The 19,569-nt window shown below is 42.5% G+C and overlaps 1 protein-coding gene across 3 annotated transcripts in view; it reads right to left on the minus strand.

Moving 5' to 3' along the window:
- The window catches only part of RARB (retinoic acid receptor beta), a 781,226-nt gene that overhangs the window by 84,785 nt on the left and 676,872 nt on the right, over positions 1-19,569 (minus strand). For all 3 annotated transcript variants that reach the window (XM_063662108.1, XM_054483091.2, XM_054483092.2), the window contains one exon: positions 12,401-12,542. In XM_063662108.1, the coding sequence (XP_063518178.1) occupies positions 12,401-12,542 (142 nt within the window). The remainder of the gene's footprint in view (positions 1-12,400; positions 12,543-19,569) is intronic.

Here is a 19,569-nt window from a genome sequence, read left to right on the forward strand (position 1 = left end):
TTGATGAAGTGTCTGTGTGTGTGTGTGTGTGTGCAGTTTTGAGAGAAAGTAAACCTCTGTTAGGACCTATTTACAAGCTTCATCTGTTTACATCCACCATGGAAAAAACAGCATTGGGATGTCATGTCATGAAAGGGGTAACGTGCTATCATTCATATGGTGCAAAGTGGGAGAGGAGGCAGAATGGGAAAGGTAAAAATGGGCTCATGATATCAATAAGACCTAACGTTTTCTTGGGCTTGTATTTCACTTTAACTCCACGTGTTCAAATCTCTTAACTCTTGGAAAGAGATCAGACAGAAGTTCCTGATTCAGAATCCCCAGTCCTTAAGTACCGTTTTCTTTCTTTTCTTTTCTTCCTTTCTTTCCTTTCTTCCCTTCTTTCTTTCTCATCTCTCTCTCTCTCTTTCTTTCTTGTTTGAGATGGAGTCTCGGTCTGTCATCCAGGCTGGAGTGCAGTGGCGCGATCTCAGCTCACTGCAACCTCGGCCTCCCAGGTTCAAGCGATTCTCCTGCCTTAGCCTCCTGAGTAGCTGGGATTACAGGTACATGCCACCACATCTGGCTACTTTTTTTTTTTTTTTTTTTCAGTAGAGACGGGGTTTTACTGTGTTAGCTGGGATGGTCTCAATCTCCTGACCTCGTGATCCACCTCCCAAAGTGCTGGGATTACAGGCATGAGCCATCGTACCCAGCCATACCCTTTGCTTTCAATTCATTCCAGAAATATCTATTAAGTACAAGGCACTAGGCTCACAATTAAAGACATAAATAAAAACCAAACTCCATACTTGTCCTCGAAGCACCCCCACCCAGTGAGGGACCTCCTGTGTGATGAGTTTTCCCTCTCTCAACACATATACACACACACACCGAAAGCTCCTGGATCCCCCAAAAAACAGTTTGACTCTGAAAGTCATCTCAATAGAGGTGCCACTAACACTTCATAGCATGGAGAGGCAAGAGTGACCCACACTCCTTGCTGTTAGAAAAGTGTGTCGTGTGTATGTGCACATGCCTGCTCATTTAGGAAGAAGGTGGCTTCAAGGAGGAGTAGGGAGGGAAAGGCATTGCAGGCAGAGAGAACAGCAGGCACAGCCTAAGGATGCTGTGTCACATGAGAGGACACCGAGTGGTCAGTGATGGCTAGTGCGTGGCACGTTTGGGGGCGCGGGAAAAGAGATCAGTGTTGGGCAGGCTGGGGCAGCTGTGCAGGGCTTTCTGCCCATGCTAACACATTTGGACATTTGGAGTTGATTCTGTAAGCGATGAAGTGTCATGAATTCCAACATCGGATCACCTGGCTCAGAGCTGAAACTGCTTCTGGCCCCATCTACCCATCACCTTGCTTTGTGGGGGTAGATTTGAGTCCCAAGGACATGTACTTCTTGTTTTGAGTAAAGGGACCACTGGGCTGGAAGGAGCATTAGCTGTCCTGTACAATCACTAAGAACCACTGATGAACGAATACACCAATCTTTAGAGACCAGGATGGCTTGGTATCATAACAGATACCGGAACAGTAACAGGAGCTAACGCTTAGCTAAGTACTGTTTTTAGCCCCTGCCATGTATTAATTCATTTCCTTCTCACAATAGCCACATGAAGTAGGTACTATTACTCTCTTCATGTTACAGACAAGCAACTTGGTGTACACAGATGTTAAGTGACCTGCCCAAGATCACACAGAGCTAAGTAAGTGATGGGCTGGGGTACGAATCTGACTGCCCCTTAAGTCCAGGCTTTAAGCCGCATACTGCATCCCTCCATCAGTTCCCCTGGATGCTTAAAATCCACTGTGACAGACCCACCCATTCATTGACCCTTTGTTTTATCAGGAAAGGTCTAAACCTTGAGGATGCAAAAAAGCAAGACCCCCCTTCCCATCCTCAAGTTGTGCACAGAGTTCAGCATGTGAGGAAGGGTTAGCGGCAGGCAGCAAGGCAGGGGCATGTGAGTGGGATCTGACCTGCAACTGGAGCACTACAGAGACTCTGAGAGGGCTCAGGCCACAGCTGCAGACTCTGCTTCTATTCCTAAGATACAAGAACATATAAAACCAGTGTTTCTCAAACTTCAGTCCTTTGAAGTACTGCCGTCACAATTTTGCACATATTCACAGGCTGCTATACACTTACGATTTCTGTCTCAATTGATTTTTTTTCTTAAATAAAATTTAGAGGAAATGTTTGTATTACTACTATAAAGGGGAAAGGGGTGTCATTTGCCATAAATAGAAAGGTAGGGTAAAAAAATAAACAGGGTTGGCTGGGCGCGGTGGCTCACACCTGTAATCCCAGCACTTTGGGAGGCTGAGGCAGGCAGATCACGATGTCAGGAGGTTGAGACCATCCTGGCTAACACGGTGAAACCTGTCTCTACTAAAAATACAAAAAATTAGCCAAGTGTGGTGGCGGGCACCTGTAGTCCCAGCTATTCAGGAGGCTGAGGCAGGAGAATGGCATGAACCCAGGAGGCGGAGCTTGCAGTGAGCCGAGATCGTGCCACTGCACTCCAGCCTGGGCAACAGAGCAAGACTCCATCTCAAAAAAACAAACCAAAACAAAAAAACAAAAAACAAACAGGGTTTTCAGGTCAAGTGCCCGTGTTTGTAAAGTTTTATTGGAACAAAGCCATGCTCAATTGTGAAGCTCTGAAACTGCAATAGTAGAGTTGAGTAGTTGCAAAAAAACACCAAATGGCCTGCAGACGCTAAAATATTTACTGCCTGGCCTTTTAAGAAAATTTGCAGACATCTGAAATAAATACAGTTCAGTCCTACCTAGGTATTGTTGCCATCCTCTCTCTGTTAAAAAGACAGATTAGCAGAGATTCAAGAAATATTAATTAAGGCTGTATTGGCATCAAACTGAGATTTTTCTCATTGGTAATAAAAAGACAATAAATATTGAAAAGGAAAAACTGTATCATTAAATGAGTTAATACTATCTTATGCCAAGTTCAATATTCCCTAAAATTACATTTCATATCACAGTGTGCAGTTTACACTTAGGGAAATGCTGCATTAAACTAGTATACATGTTAAATCAAACTACATATATAATTATAGATTTTTTTTTTGAGACAGGGTCTTGCTGTGTTGCCCAGGCTGGAGTGCAGTGGCTCGATCTTGGTCCACTGCAGCCCCTGCCTCCTGGGTTCATGTAATTCTTGTGCCTCAGCCTCCAGAGTAGCTGGGATTACAGAGGCCCACCACCACGCCCGGCTAATTTTTTTGTATTTTTAGTAGAGACAGGGTTTCACTGTGTTGCCCAGGCTGGTCTCAAACTCCTGACCTCAAGTGATCTACCCACCTTAGCCTCCCAAAGTGCTGGGATTACAGGTGTGGGCCACTGTGCCCCGCCTGTAATTATAGAATATTTGATTTGGGAGCGAATACAGGTGAAGATACTGAAAACTGTGTGGCTTTAAATGTGTGCAAGAACTTCACGGTTTAGAGAAGCAAAGGGTAGTTGAAAGGATGCTGGGAATTAGAATTAAGACCCATGGGTGTACACCAGCTGTGTGACCTCAGGCAGGTCTCTTACCCTCTCTCAATCTCAGGAAACTGAATCAGAATATGATTCCTGTCCTATCTGCTGCATGGGATAACCTGAACTCTTGGGGCTGTTGCCATTAGTAAAGCCCCTCATGAACATGAACTACCACTAGTAAAGCCCCTCACGAACATGAACTACCACGGCACCACTGATGTCCTCCCCAGCTTTCCTCTCAGGTGGCTAACAGCAAAAGCAGTCTTGCTGAGGAGGACACAGGGTGGACGGGAGTTGGTTGGGAGAAGGGACACGACGGATCTGGAGGAAGGCAGGCCACAGAGTCCCAAATAAGGCAGAAGAGAGATGGAAGGTGCCAGATGAGCAAAGAAAGGCAGCTGCTGGGAGGACAGAGAAGGGGAAGGGTAACTTTGCCTCTGTGGTGATTTAGCTTGGGCTCAGCACTGCTGGAAGACCCTGATGGCCTCACCTTGAGCTGACTGAGGAAGGAAGGGGGCCAGGCGTCCTTTCTAACACCCCAGTTCAGTTTTCTCCATGGAGTTGGGTTCCAGGATACCAGGACACTCTCCCATTCTCTGATTACACATGTCTCGGCATCTCTGGGCAAATGAGCCATCTGGCTCCCGGTTTAAGTAGCCAAGGAAGGTGGATATTTATTTTAGAAACCATGCTTGCAAGCTTTATTTTTAAGGCTGTGACATAATATTTGGAGCTGCACTTCTAAGCTGTGGTGTTCTAAACAATTCAAAATGAATACAGCCTCTACTTTTAACTTTTCTCCTGAAGTATAATCAAGGCTGTAGCTATAATAAAACACAGCTGTGGCAGCAGCAACAGTGGCAACCAAACTGTGTCACCAAAAGAAGCAGCAGCAGAGAACCACTCTCATTCAACACCTACTATGTGCCAAGCACGGTGCTAAATGCATTACCCCATGAGGTCCAATCCACAAAACAATCCTGCAACATTGCTGTGATAATCTCCACGCAATGGGTTAGTTCATTTCACGTGAAGCAAAATTTTGCCATGTGCCCAAGTTGAGACAGCTAGAGGCAAGGGCTGCATTTGAACTCAGCTCAGGCTAACTTCAAAGCCCTGTGTTCTTTCCCCTGTGCTGTTCTATTGTGTAATGGAAATTTCTCATTTTTCTAAGGTGAGAATGTACTGAGTGTCCCCTCTCCAGGAGACAGTCAGTGGGGAGAAATGTACTAGTAAAGCTGAAAGAATTTTAATACTTCCTTTGCAGTCTGAGTGTTAATGGGCTTTGAGTCCCACAGTGGCACTGACATCACCGGGCTGCTGGTACCCAAACATAATTTGTTTTTTTTTTTTTCAAATCTCCTAAGCAGATGCAGGCAAATATTCATATTTGGCAAGTACAAAGGGGCAGCAGATTTTTATTTTCCAGCTTCTAGGACATTTTAACGTATAAAAGTAGGAAGTTTCCAGCCTTTCGCTTACTTTTGGGGGGCTCTTCAGGGATTTGTGTGCCACAGAGCAAGAAGAGAAGGTGAGGGTTAATGGTAGTCTCTGGTGAACAGAACAAAATGATCACAGTGAACCCTGGAAGCAAAGTAACAGGCTGGGATCTAACACGGGAACAAATGAAGAAATAAACTAAAATTAGAAAGACATTAAGTGCCCTGATGATGATTTTTATGTAATTTCCCAACTACACAGTGCAACCTACAATATGAATTTCCCTGTTATTAAGCCAGTAAAATCCAGCAGTAGAACCAATGAGCACATCAATATAATTTGTGCACAAGCAAAGGTGATTCTAACTGAGGTTAAGTGCCTTTAGTCCAAAAGGTTTGTTTTAATCTAAGTTTAACAGTAAACGGGAAATGAGAGAAACACAGAGCAACAAAATCCTCCCACAGAAGTATCTAAGTGTCTGTACAAAGCACATTCATTCCATCCAATCGACCCGTGGGGACGTTCATGTCTAAAGTATAAATTGGAATTTAGAGACTTTATGAAAAGCTGTTTTTAAGCTCAATATGCCCCAAATGAGAAGGTGTCAATGAGTGCTTAGGGACTCTTAAATTCAGAGATTATTCAATTGCTCTATTCTACAAATACACTTATGAAGCTGTCATAGGAAAAAAAATGCTGTGAAATAAACGTTAAAAAGCATTCTCAAACAAAATCAAAGACATGTTTTGCCCATCACTCAAGGGCATGGGCACATAAACATAACCTCAAAGAGCAATACAAAGAGGCTCCCTGTGTGAATTCATGGCCAGTGGTTTTCAGAAAGAAAGGAACTAGAATGAGGGGGTGGCAGCAACAGTACCTTCCATGGTGTTTTTGTTACAGACACAGGGTGGGGGCACCCAGTCTTGGAGGAGGCCAGTGACCCATGGGAACCTAGCCTAACCTCAGGGGCATCCAGGGTATACTACTGTCCCTTCCTCACAGCACCCGAGTCATAATTCTGGCCTAATTCTTGTCTTCCATTTTCCTTTTGACCTCCTGACCCCAGTGTCTCCCCTATCCCTGGACCCCCTTCTTTGACAGCTAAGGTTTGGCAAAAGTAAGGTCCAAACCCCAGTACCTGTCCATCTTTGCTTCTCCCTCTTAACTGGGCTTCTGCCATGCACAACTACCCAAGACACCTGCTCAGCTCAGCCTTTTTCACTGGCAAAAGCCCTAGAAGATCTAATGTCTTCTGGGGGAGGGAACTGGGAAGAGGAAGCAGCTTATGGAAACACTGCTGTCTAAACAGGATTAAAAGCATCAATTCTCATGTCACGCCTGGGCTGTTAGTCAATACCAATGTTCCTCTCACCCAGGTAGAAAACACAGCCTCAAAGAAGTTGAATAACTTGTTCTGGGCCCCTAACAGATAAACGAATGACTATGATTTGAATACACACCTAGAATTGTTTTGCCTCTGACAACTTTTCAGAAAGTAAAGCCAGGGAGAAGATGGGCTTGCCTTTAAAACTGGTCACAATTTAACCACTTGATCAATCTAACTTCACTGAGCAAAGCTTCATGCTATGTTCAGGGGCTACAAGATGAGAAAGACATGATGCATGCCTTTTAGGAGTTTATAATCCAGCCAGGGAGACTCACTGGTGTGTGAAGAATCGTAGTATCTGTATAATATAATAAGTTTGCGGTTCATGGAGCTTTGTGCGAAGCTCTGTGAGGAAACAGGGTTGGGGAGGGAAGAATGAATAATTCTGCCTAGAGTGTGGAATGAGGCTTAGGGGAGGCTTCAAAGAGGAAATGACATTTCATCAGGCTCCTGGGGTTCAATTGATGGAGAAAGAGGTGAATCCTCAGAAAAATGGAGACATACAGCTCATAAGTCAGCATGGTGTAGTGTGGCTGGAAGCTGGGTGTGTCTACTGGTAGGAGAGAAGCATGGGATGGGATCACAGAGCAGCCCTAAGTGGCATCCTTGGCCACTGGATGAGCCACTTAAAGCAGACATTGGCAAACCATGGCCTGTGGGCCAAAACTAGCCCTTCATCTACTTTTGTAAATAAAGATTTACTGGAACATAAACACACTTGTTTGTTTATATTTTCCATGGCTACTTTCGAGCTACAATGGCAAAGTTAAGTAATGAAGACAGGGACAAATATTTTCTTTTTTTTTGAGACAGGGTCTTGCTCTGTTGCCCAGGCTGGAGTGAAGTGGCATGAAAATGGCTCACTGCAGCCTCAACCTCCTGGGCTCAAGTGATCCTCCTGCCTCAGCCTCCCGATTAGCTAAGTAGCTGGGACCACAGGTCCACACCATCACTCTCAGCTAATTTTTAAAAAAATTTTGTAGAGTTGGGGTCTTGTCACGTTGCCCAGACTGGTCTCAAACCACTGGGCTCAAGAGATCCTCCCGTCTCCTTCTCACAAATTGCTGGGATTGCAACTGTGAGCTACTGCACAGGGCCTCAAAAATATTTTCTAAAATTTCAAACATCTTTTAAAAAAGAGATGGTTCTTTTTTTTTTTTTTTTTTTTTTTTTTGTTGAGACGGAGTCTCACCCTGTCGCCCAGGCTGGAGTGCAATGGTGCGATCTCGGCTCATTGCAACCTCCGCCTCCCAAGTTCAAGTGATTCTCCTGCCTTGGCCTCCTGAGTAGCTGGGATTATAGGCATGCGCTACCATGCCTGAAGAGCTGGTTCTTTTAAAAAATAGTTTGCTGACCTTTGGCTTAAAGATCTAAACTATTCATTGGAATTTCTGTAACTGACTTAAATGCATATGATCAGGCTTTCTAGGGCTTTACTCCCATGATTTCCAAACAGTATCATCTTAAATCTTCTTTCCCATCATGGACCATTAGCTGTTATCTATATCATAAGCTTGTCTGGACATTTCTTTCATAATCCAAATGTTATGCCTTCATTTATTGTTTCTTTTTTTCATTAATTGTTTTTATTTCAGGGCTTTGCCACATGCTTTCCTCTTCTGACATCATTACAAACCTCCCACGCCACCAGCAGAAGTTCATCATTCAACTTTGAGTCAGTTTGCTTCCTTTGCCTCCTTCTCCAATTCTTCATAAATTTTTGTACCACCTTTAGAATGCTGCTCACTTGCCATTACCATGTTCAAATTCTATGCTTTGACAGATAGCTATTTCTCTGCAAAAAGGCTTCCCTAGTTCTACAAGCCCTTGGAAAATACAAGGTATACCCAGCAGCATTTACAAAACAGAAAAAAAAAATGAAGAAATAAGCATACTGTTCTGGCAGCCCACGTTAAAGGATTTCTTTTACTTGTAAATCCCCTCACACATGTAAAATCAAATTTGATCTATAAAAATTAAATTTGCACATGATTTTCTAGGGGATACATCTCTAATATAGAGCAAGGAGTATGGTTATTGTTTTATTAACCACTGGCAATAAAATGGAGTGGAAAAAGGAACTCGGAGTTTTAAACGCTGCTTCCTATGGCGCGCAGTATATATTTCAGTTTGAATATAGACTTTCTCATCAAACTGCCTGGTTCCAAATCTCAGCACTGCACCTTACTGTGTTACCCTGAGTAAATTAATGTCTCTGTGTCTCAGCTTCCACATCTGCCAAAAAAACGGTGGGACCCGGGAAGGAAGAATTGTAATTAATCTATCTCATAGGGTTGTTATGAGGATCAATGGGATAAAGCATTCAAAGTGGTTGATGTAGGCCAGGTGTGGTGGCTCATGCCTGTAATCCCAGCACATTGGGAGGCTGAGGTGGGTGGGTCACTTGAGGTCAGGAGTTCAAGACCAGCCTGACCAACATGATGAAACTCCATCTCTACTAAAAATACAAAAAGTAGCTGGGCGTGGTGGCAGGCACCTATAATGCCAGCAACTTGCGGGGCTGAGGCAGGAGCATCGCTAGAACCCAGGAGGTGGAGGTTGCAGGGGGCTGAGATCACGCCACTGCACTCCAGCCTGGGTGACAAAAAAAAAAAAAAAAGGGGGGGTTAATGTAATACTTGGCACATAGAAAATACCTGTCCAGTTAGCTATTACTATAATGATTCTTAAATTTTCTCAGTTTTATCCTTCTTTTTTCTCCCACAGCATAAAGAAGAGTGCCTTGGGAACAGCACTGTGGGACCTGACAAATCATGGTGGACATGAGGTTGTTTTTGCCTCCTGTCTTTCTGATTCCCCTCTGAGGAACATTTTCTTCCACACTCCCCACCCACATGGTTTGGGTGAAGTCAACCTCAATCCTGGGCTGCAGATATTGACACACGATCCAGACCTGGCTGATCACAATATTCTATCTCGTGCCCAAAGAAATGCCCTGCCCAAAGCAATGCATTCATAGAGGGGCACATGACCCAAGTTAGGCCAATGAGAATCTGTCCCTAGGCTTTGATGGAACAATCGGGATCTAATAGTCTCTCTTTTTTTTGGGGGGTCAATAGATTAACAGTCTGGAGCTGTTGGTGCCCTTCTTTGTTAGACATGGGGAAAATCTTCCTGAGAATGAAGCCAGCACAGCAAAAATCAGCTGTGAAAGACAAAGAGAAACAATGCCCTGAAAACAAACATGTGCCCTTGGATCCAGCATATTACTCTGGACATTTCAGTGACATGCATGGAGTTTTGTAGCTTAAGCCAGTTTGAGCTGGGTTTTCCATCACTCATCTAAAGGATTCTGACACATACAGATGAACTGACATGTCCTATGGCTAGAATGGAATGTGAATCTTGCTAATCTTGCTATTGCAGAGAAGGCATGGGGAGGAGAGGTGGCCGACTTCACTGTAGTCTTGGTTGTGTCTTCAGCCAGTTGGTACTGCTGGGAAAACCGTGTCATCTTTCTGAGTCCTAGTGTACTTGTATGTCAAATGAGAGAGGTGAGTGAAAATCAATCTCTAAGATCCCTTTTCACTTCTAACATTCTATGAGTATCTATTATTCTTGGTTTCATTTCAGTTGCGTATACTGTGGTATAATTGGTTACTGATTCTCATATTTGCCTGCTTCCTTCTGTTTCAACTTTAAAAATATCCAATTAGACTCTCAATCTCTATATTCCAAGTGTTTATTTCTTTCCCTTCATTTCCTTCTAACAAAAATATATTTATTTTTGTGTACTTGGACATAATGATCCCATTTTCTTCCCATTTCTATATTTTTAAATCTAATTAAGGTGATAAGCTCCTTGAGGGCTGATGCTAGAGTTTTCCTGTGGGTGTAAACATTATTTTTTTTAATTGCCAACCAAGCTGCCAGTTTTTACAGAGCAGCAGGATATGGGTTTTAAGTAATGTAAGCAGGAAATGGGTCTCCAGCCCACACAAAATAATGCAAAAGTACTGATTTTCCCTGAGTCCACATCTGGCTTACTCATTTATAATTTCAGCCTGAACTGAAATTCTCCCACAGAAATGCCGTGTGACATCTATGTCTACAGAACATCAGACCAAAACTGGAGCAGTAGGTGATCATCCTGTGAATCTCACACATAGGAATAATCTGGCTATTTCAGGTTATCCTGCTTTTCTCTTCAGTGGTAGGATTTAGAGCCTGAGCCAATTGAATGTTAGCTTCCTACCTTCAAACGTATGGATTTTGAGTAACTCAATGGCTCTAAAATTTGGAGGGAGGGAAAGGAACGGGATGAAATGTGGCCAAGTGACCCATAATCTGCAGATGGAACTGCCCAGAGGAAAAAGAGCTTCCCAGAAGGAATGGCACATGCAGGATGTTTTCCTGTCTGATGACCCAGTCCATTCTCATTCATGAGGACTCTAAATATTAACAAGACACTCATTCCAAAAGCCGTAATGGATTCTTCTTGGCAGATATAACAAAATGACCTGGAGGCAGTGGTTTCATAGGGTTGGCTGGTTCAGTAATTCAGTGGTGTTATTAAGGGCTTGATTTCTATCTTTCCACTTTTCCATCTATAGTGCATGCTTTGTCCCACAGCTGACTTCCCTGGGGATTGGAGGATGGCCACCAGGGGTACTTGTGGCTACCTGTTTCCTTGTTCACATGCATGGAGGGAAGGGTGCTCCTGTCCTGATATTCTACACATGAGTCTTGAATTCCCTCTCATTGAACCAGCCTAGGTTACATGTTCACACATGCGGCTGGAACATAAAATATACTGATTGGCTTTAATTGACTGAGTGGATCCCGGCCCCGAAGGTTTCTCTGAAACACTGAAACCTAAGGGGTATAAAAGAAAACTAAAATCTGAGTACAGTTAGGAAAGGCGAAGGGGCAGGAGTACAGTTAGGAAAGATATCTGGGTGGTCTACCAAGAAACATCTGCTACAATCCCTGAGCAATAGCTCCCAGCAGAGGGCAAGATTCCCAGCTGAGCACCCTCAGAGCAATGCCTCTGGTTGGCTATAGGGGCTTTCCCTCTTCAATCAGTTTTCACCCAAGGGTCACGTTTCCCTGTTCCAAAATCTAAGAGCCCTTGATTCATAATGTAATTCCTCCAACTCCATTAGAGGATCATGGTTAGGGTGCCTGGCTCTTTGTCCCATGCTCTTGGAGGGCAGTAGCCATGTCTCAGCTATCTCTAGGGTCCCCACGCAGCACCCAGCCCACTGCTCACATGTGCACAGCACGCCATCACCAAAATCCCCCCATGATGGAGTGACAGGAAGAGCAGCAGTCCCACAAGAGCATCACTGGGCACATATCCCCATGACCTCCCTACGCCTGCTTGAGCCAAGCCATCCACCTAATACTTTCTTATTCCCTACATTTGTACACATCAAATAGAGAAAGAGCAAAATTGGTTACAGTGCATATATACTCTTTTTATACTAAAGCCTGTATATTTCAAATCCCCATCATCAGATATTTATGGACCAGTAGCCAATTTTTAATGTATTTTAAAAATATCTTTTGCATTAATAAAATGCATTATTGTTTGGAAAAGATGGCTTGGAGAAGAAAAACTAAATCAAGTTTGGAAAAATGCCAGCGTCCCAGATTTTGAAATGTTTCTGCCATAAGTTATACAATCCTTCCCTCCTAAAAAAGGGCAAATTATGACTACTATTAACATTCATGCCTATCATTTTATCTTATCCTCACCGATACAGGCGAAGATGCTTATACCCATTGTCAAGATAGGGGAAATGGAGTCACCATGTGACTGTGTAATATGCTTGAGTTACTGCTAATGGCTCTGGGATCCACAGTGAGTTAGCCACTGCTTTGGAATACAAATCTGCCATCCATGACGCCTAACTCCTGCCTTTCCACCAACTGTCACTCAAGTTTCATCTCAAAATCTCCATATCAATCCCCATTTTCATGTCATCTCTATTCACACCTACGCTTGGCAAGATTTCATTAGTGTCATGCGTGAATTCCACATGACTGTGGAAGGTGAGCAAATCACAGAGACAAGGAAAACAGGGAAAAAGTTTTTTGAGACTCCACTTACATTCTTTGGACATTCCCACTTCAAAGCACTTCTGGAGTCGACAGTATTGGCATCGATTCCTGGTGACTTTATTAATAACACAGTTCTTATCTCGGTGACAAGTGTAAATCATATTCTTCTGAATACTTCTGCGGAAAAAGCCCTGCAAGCAAGCAAGAAGATGAGAAAACTCAGTAAAGCAAATGAGCTTCATCAGAAATCAAAGCCAACCTTATCAATGCATTAATTGCTCTTTTTGAGTAACGAAGTGATGGCAGCAGAAAAGTTAACTTACATAAACCTTAAAATCCTCATGAGATATCAATAGTTTCTTCCTTTGTTGCAAACCCAAAAGCCCCTTTTAATCAAAACTAGACATGACCATTATTATCTTGCTAAAGGAAAGTTAATTCCAAGCTGATTTACTTGGAAAACACCAGAGTTGGGTTCCCTCCAAACAGGCTTATCTTCATAACTGGCTCCCTTGCTGACCAGAACAATTTCAGATGAGCCCACTACAAAGAAAACCAATATACGAGGATTTTTACCCAATAAAAGAAATTATTGGCTGGATGCAGTGGCTCACTCCTGTAATCCCAGCACTTTGGGAGGCTGAGGCAGGAGGATCATTTGAGGTAAGGAGTTTGAGACCAGCCTGGCCAACATGGTGAAACCCTGTCTCTACTGAAAAATACAAAAATTAGCAGGCACAGTGGTGCGCGCCTGTAATCCCAGCCCTTGGGAGGCTGAGGCAGGAGAATTGCGTGAACCTGGGAGGCAGAGGTTGCAGTGAGCTGAGATTGTGCCACTGCACTCCAGCCTGGGTGACAGAGTGAGACTCTGTCTCAACAGCAACAACAACAACAACAACAAAAAAAAAAAAAAAAAAAAGAAAGAAAGAAAAAGAAAAGAAATTATTTGCCTAATTCAAGAGTTAGTTTTTTCAAAGGAGTCTTCTCTGAGTTCTTTTACATAGCTCCTCTCACAACATTTAAAATACAATTTAAAAAAAATTATTCAAAATTGGAAACAAGAAATAAAAATGAGCGTCTGCCCATTTAATGGCATATTAGAGCTATGTCGTCCAACATGGTAGCTATTAGTCACATAAGGCTACTTAAATCAAAATTAATGAAAAGTAAATAAAATTAAGAATTCAGTTCCTTAGTTACATTAGCTACATTTCAAATGCTCAATAGCCACATCTGGCCCATAGCTACCATATTAAACACCACATATATAGAATATTTTCATCATTGCAGAAAGCGCTATTGGGTAGTAATGTACTACAGCATTGACTGACAAGCCCATCGAAGTGTCATCTAACACTCACAGGAAATATAACTTTGTTTGACTTACTATTTACTATTGATTGGACCCAGATTCTATACAGACTGTAGAAAATTGGTAAATTACACATAATTTTTGTCTAGTGTAGGTGCAAAACATTTCTGACCAGATGAACAATAACCCCAAATATTATTGTTTTATTGCCCTGTAGGAAATGAACCATTTTGTATCTAGCTTTGCAATCTTATTCTGGTATTCTCTTTTCCTTCCCTCCTTTCTCTCTTGTTTTCTATCTACCTGAATATCTTTCTCATATCCTCCTTTAAACCAGCTTTGTCATCCTACTACTCCCTTCATCAACGAGTTAAATAAATTTTTGGCATGTGCTTACTAAATACTTGAATGAGTTTTTTGCTTTTTAACTTTTTGAAAATATCATTTTGACAAAAGAAGCAATTTATCCTGATTTTCTGTGAAACACCGATGAAATAAAGCAGACTTCAGGCTCCAGAAGCAAGGGTCCCCAACTTCCTCTTTGTCTTCCCCATTTCTACATACAGCTTTGCAGACAATGGATGATCAAGTGTGCTTGCTGAATACACAGATGAAGGGTATACCTGCTGCCTTCTCTCTCTTCTGAATGCCCAAGAAAAACTTCCACATTGCTGAGTATTAAGAGTGAGGAAGTCTACCTTACCAGTTGTGATGTGACTTATACCTACACTAGAAACTACTCTCTTGAATGTAAGAAACACACCATCAAATGTGTTGAACAGAAACTAAGACCCACCATCTGAGTTCAACTTTCCCTGCAGTACATTAACACTGCAGGAGCCAGAGCTAAGAACATTCAAAGCTAAAGCACATTAGCAAAGAATGCTCATGTAACACACATTGCTTAGGATACTTACGTGGGCATCCTAGGATTTTAATGTCTAAATAAGCATATTTTTACTGGCATGGTTCAACTATAAGTGCCTGGAAATCTTCTTTAAGGTTGCAACTCCTGTCACATATCCCAGACACACACATTTTCCAAGAAAACACAGTTTATTTTTGTGCCACTGGAACTACAAATGTGCTTAGAATCTAAAATAACAGGTTACAAATACTGTGAAATCCTCCCAGAATCTGTGCAGAGTGGTCATCTAAAAACATATCTTTCCCTACAAAAAATATAACTGTGGGCCACTTTGTGCTGCCAGATGTAGAAACTCAGTTTATGAAACCTCCATCGCTCTTCTGCCGAGAAACATCGACACAATGGAAGACACGGTCCTTTACATACGTGGGAAGAAAATGAGGTACAGACAAAGGTGACCCCCTCCATTTATTAAAAACCAAATATTCAGTTCAGCAAACACTTAGTCAGTGACCAGGAAGGAGAGAAAAACAATCTCATGATGCTCAAATGAAAGAAGACTAGAGAATTAAAGAACTTTATATGTCACTAATTACCCAGTCAGTGTGATTCAGTAACAATGATGGCAGAAACTAAATAGGACTTCTTGGTTTTCCAAATCAGATTTTTGGCTGGATTTCAGGAGAAGGTCTAAGTTTCAGTAAATCATTTCCACCATGCTAGAATACTTGCTGACTAAAATATATGCTATGAGGTAGTTTTATACGTGGGTTGAGTAAACAGACGTGCCCTCCAAGCCAAATAGAGGTTTGCATCACACAAATTCTCCTCCTCCTTCATTGATATTATGAATTTATATAAACCTCACTCCCTTGTAGACCACTGCTTTGAGGACCCAGAGTGTGCGGCGGGTAGCGGGTGGGGACAGTTATCCTCATATACCTAAAGTTTACTTAGCTAATATTTCAATTTAGGTTGACGACTCCTTCTATTTTTGACACTATTTAAAGTGGAAACCATTTATCTCTGGCTTACTTGGAAAACCAGACCAACTGTCAATATTAGAAGGTACTCATAAAATAAGAGAAATGCAAATAATACAATAATCAGATGTCATTTCACTCATACTGGACACTGTGCCTGCTTCAGGCCAGGAGCCCCAGCCCCCCTCACTTCTTGCTGAAAAGGGAGCTTGGCTAGCATGAGACGCACATCAGCACTGACTCAAGATTTTCTGTTTGAGGAATTCAGAGAAAAAAAATAAGCTTCTTACTATGTGACTGATTTAAAGCCATGGATATTTCCCACCTAAAATTAGAATCCTCAAACTTCAGGACAAAGTGTGGGATAGTTATTGAAGCCAAGGGATGGTTAGACACATCTGGAGAAGAGGAGATTCAAAAGTTGAGCAGGAACAGAGGATGAATTCAGATTGGAGGAGCAACCTCAGAGGAGAGAACGGAGGTAGGATAGGTCGAGCCCTGGATTAGGAGTTGAACACCTGGGCTGCAACCTCCTCATGGTCACTGAGAGGCCTTGAGCAAGTCACAACCATCTGGGACTAAGCTCTCTCTTCCCCTGAATGAGGGATTGAGCAGTTTACTTGGAAGGTCCTCTCCAGCCACAAATTTCTGGGATTCCAAGTGTGTCATCACACCAGGAAGTGATGAGTTGGGTAGCTAGAGAGTGAGACTTGGGGAGTTTCTGTGGGCAAAGAAATTGGCGAAAGAAGAGGTGGTATTTTGGCGAAAGAAGAGGTGGTATTTGCAGGCTAAGGAAAGAGAGACCGTCCACCTGCATGGGCAAGAATAGCAACTTCTGGAAACCAGCCCGGGGCTTAAAGGACACCATCATGAGGGCTTTTACATTTATCTTAGAACTGAGTCATCATAACACCTCTGTGAGGGCCTCAGGCAGGTATCTGTGCTGGACTGAAGATGGAATGTTTCAATACTATCCCAAGAGATTGTGGCTAGAAGTCTTAAGACCTGGTTTTTGGCTGGGCGCAGTGGCTAACCCCTGTAATCCCAGCACTTTGGGAGGCCAAGGTGGGAGGATCACCTGAGGGTCAGGAGTTCGAGACCAGCCTGATCAACATGGAGAAAACCTGTCTCTACTAAAAATACAGAATTAGCCAGGCGTGGTGGTGCATGCCTGTAATCCCAGCTACTTGGGAGGCTGAGGCAGGAGAATTGCTTGAACCCGGGAGGCAGAGGTTGCAGTGAGCTGAGATTGTGCCATTGCACTCCAGCTTGGGTAACAAGAGTGAAACTCCATCTCAAAAAGCAAACAAACAAAAAAACAACACCTGGTTTTCTGCTACCAACTCTGGAACTGCTGACACCATAATGTTACTCTTTCATTTTCTGGGAACTTCCTTTTCTCAGTAAACCCAGGAAAATTCTATGAGGTCACTTGGCCAGGAAGCCTTCTCTGACTGATCTAAGCATACATGGATGCTTCCTCTCCTAGGCAATCATGGTATTTTGCTTTTCCTTGCATGTTATACCTATTCATGGATGATACTTAAAGTCTAAAACAATAGCACTGTCTGCTTTAGAGGTTACATAGGTGACATGGGAGAATGCCAACCTGTGGCTGGTGGCCCCAGCCTCAGGGAGCCCAATAGGCATTGTGCATTTATCCATTAAGGCGTCTCAGTGCCATCAAGTGTGCCGTCTTCCTTGCCGGTACTCATGCCTCCCTGACAGGGGAGTAGGATAGGTATAAAGGCTGGTTCCTAGGAACCTGAGCTGACAAGTTGGTGGACTCAAAGTGGCCTCCAGGCAGTGCCAAATATGACCTCCCTGGAACTAAGACAGTACAGTTGGATGGAGGGAGGGAAGACCCAAGGCAACGGCCAGGCAAAAACTGGCAGGAAAGTGTTTCAATTTTTCAACACCTAATAAATTGTATTGGGACACACCAGCTGAATAGCTCAGGGCTGGGACAGAACCTGACACACAGAAGATATTCAAATAATAATTGTTGACTAACAATTGTTAGTCAATTGTAATTGTAATTGTTGATGAAGTCCTAGCTATAACCGGAGCCACAGTAACCGTCTTGGATTATACCTTAGTTTCTTAAATGTATTCCTTGAGGGTGATATCATCTGTATTTACGAAATTAAACAATCAGATTTCTCAGCTGTTAGTAGCAGACCCACTGATTTGAGTTGGAATCAGGTCAGTCAGGGCCTCTGTTGGCTGTGACTTGTGCACGTTGACTATGTCTTTTGTTATACATCATAGCTTCTGCTGGCTAATCACGAATTCTGTTGGTCAAACTTGAGTTTTGTTGCTTAAAAATGAATTCTGTTGCTTAATCCTAATTTTTGTTGGTTAATTATGACTTTTCTTGATTAACCATGGCTTGATTAGTCGTGACTTCTGTTGTTTATGATAGTTAAAGCTGGTAACACAATGAACACCCATTACCGAGATCAGAAAGACAGATCTGTGTTACAAACTGAGTCAAGCATTTTCTAACCATGGATTTTTCAGTCTTCCTACCTCATGCTCTTTGACTGCTGTTATCAAAGAACTGAGGTACAACGAAAAAGGAAAAAGAAAAACTCACATGATGGAGAAGGCTATACATGCATTAGAGCCATTTGGTTCACGTAGTAGCAGTAATTATGGAATGCCCATATCTGACTCAGATTACTTCTGTCTCCCTGAGGGTATGAAGTACCACTGTTTCCAATCATCCCTATTATGTACAGCGCAGAAAGAAGCAAAAATCAAAGGAAAGATAACGGTCTTTTTTACACCTAAATATCCTTCTCTGCCCAAATACATAAAATTTATAATTTTCTTGATGGACTCATCTTAAATCACATATCAAGAAAGGACATGGAGAAAAGTGGTTCATCTCCCTCCTTCCTGCATATTTTGATATGGAATTGGGTTAGGCCATCTTTCCTCCTCTGATACCCTCAAACTGTTGCTCTAGATTTTTTTTCCCCACACATGAACCCTGTTTCACCTTCTAATTTTCAGATGTTATCACACACAATAATCTCCACTATCTTCCACAGGTGGTGATTTCTGTTGGTTTAGATACTGGCCTGGTGAATTGTCTAGTTCAGGCACATGTGGATTTGAACTGTGACTCGGCCACTTACTATCTGTATGACCTTGAGTGAGTTATACTAAGACCTCAATTTCCTCATCTGTAAAAAAATGATGACAAAGTACCTCCTGAGAGAACTGTGTGTATCCAAAGAGGGAATGCATGCAAAGTGTTAGCATGGTCTGGCCACATAGCAGGCGTCCAGTGAATGGCAGCTACTATTATTGACAAAACTTCTTTCCTCAAAGCTTTTTTCTGAACAATTTCCCATACATATGCTATGTTTAAAATAAAGATCCCCAAATAGTATAGGACAGTGTCCAACCTCTAAACAATATAGGCTCTTGGGGATGGACAACTTCATGATACCAAAGGCCATCTCTATGTTTAATTGCTCACTTTTTGATACATTCAATGTCAATTAGAGTAGATGTGGTAAGCTTTCTTGGAGCATACAAAGGTGGTTCCTGTCCTTTCTCAGAATAGAAGAAACAATAAGTCAAGTGAAAACTATGTAAGATGCCACCAAGCAGTGTGATAAGAACTTTTATGGAAGCAGACAGTGAAAAAGTATCCACTGTAGTGCCTGATCCACATATTGTAGACACATAAAATATTTATTGAGCAAATAAAGGTCTTAGGAATTCAAAGGAGTTAGAAGGGAGGAAAACTGGCACTTGATCTCAGCTCTAGTGGAAAAAATAGAATTGGAAAGGCAGGCTTTCCCCCAAGAGTATTACGAGTAAGCAACAGAGGTCAGGAGTAAGAAAGTGCAGGGAACAGCCAGTGGTCCAGGTTGGCAGAGATGTAAATGATGGCGTGAGTGTGTGTGTGTGTGTGTGTGTGTGTGTGTATGTGTAAGATACAGCTGGAAGAGGGGGTTAATGTTTAAACTGGGGAAGATCATAAAGGCCATGCCAAGTGTTTACTAGAGAGACACCGTACTCTTCTGTGCAGTAGA

The sequence above is a fragment of the Pongo pygmaeus genome, chromosome 2 (assembly GCF_028885625.2).
Source record: "Pongo pygmaeus isolate AG05252 chromosome 2, NHGRI_mPonPyg2-v2.0_pri, whole genome shotgun sequence".
Classification (NCBI taxonomy): domain Eukaryota; kingdom Metazoa; phylum Chordata; class Mammalia; order Primates; family Hominidae; genus Pongo; species Pongo pygmaeus.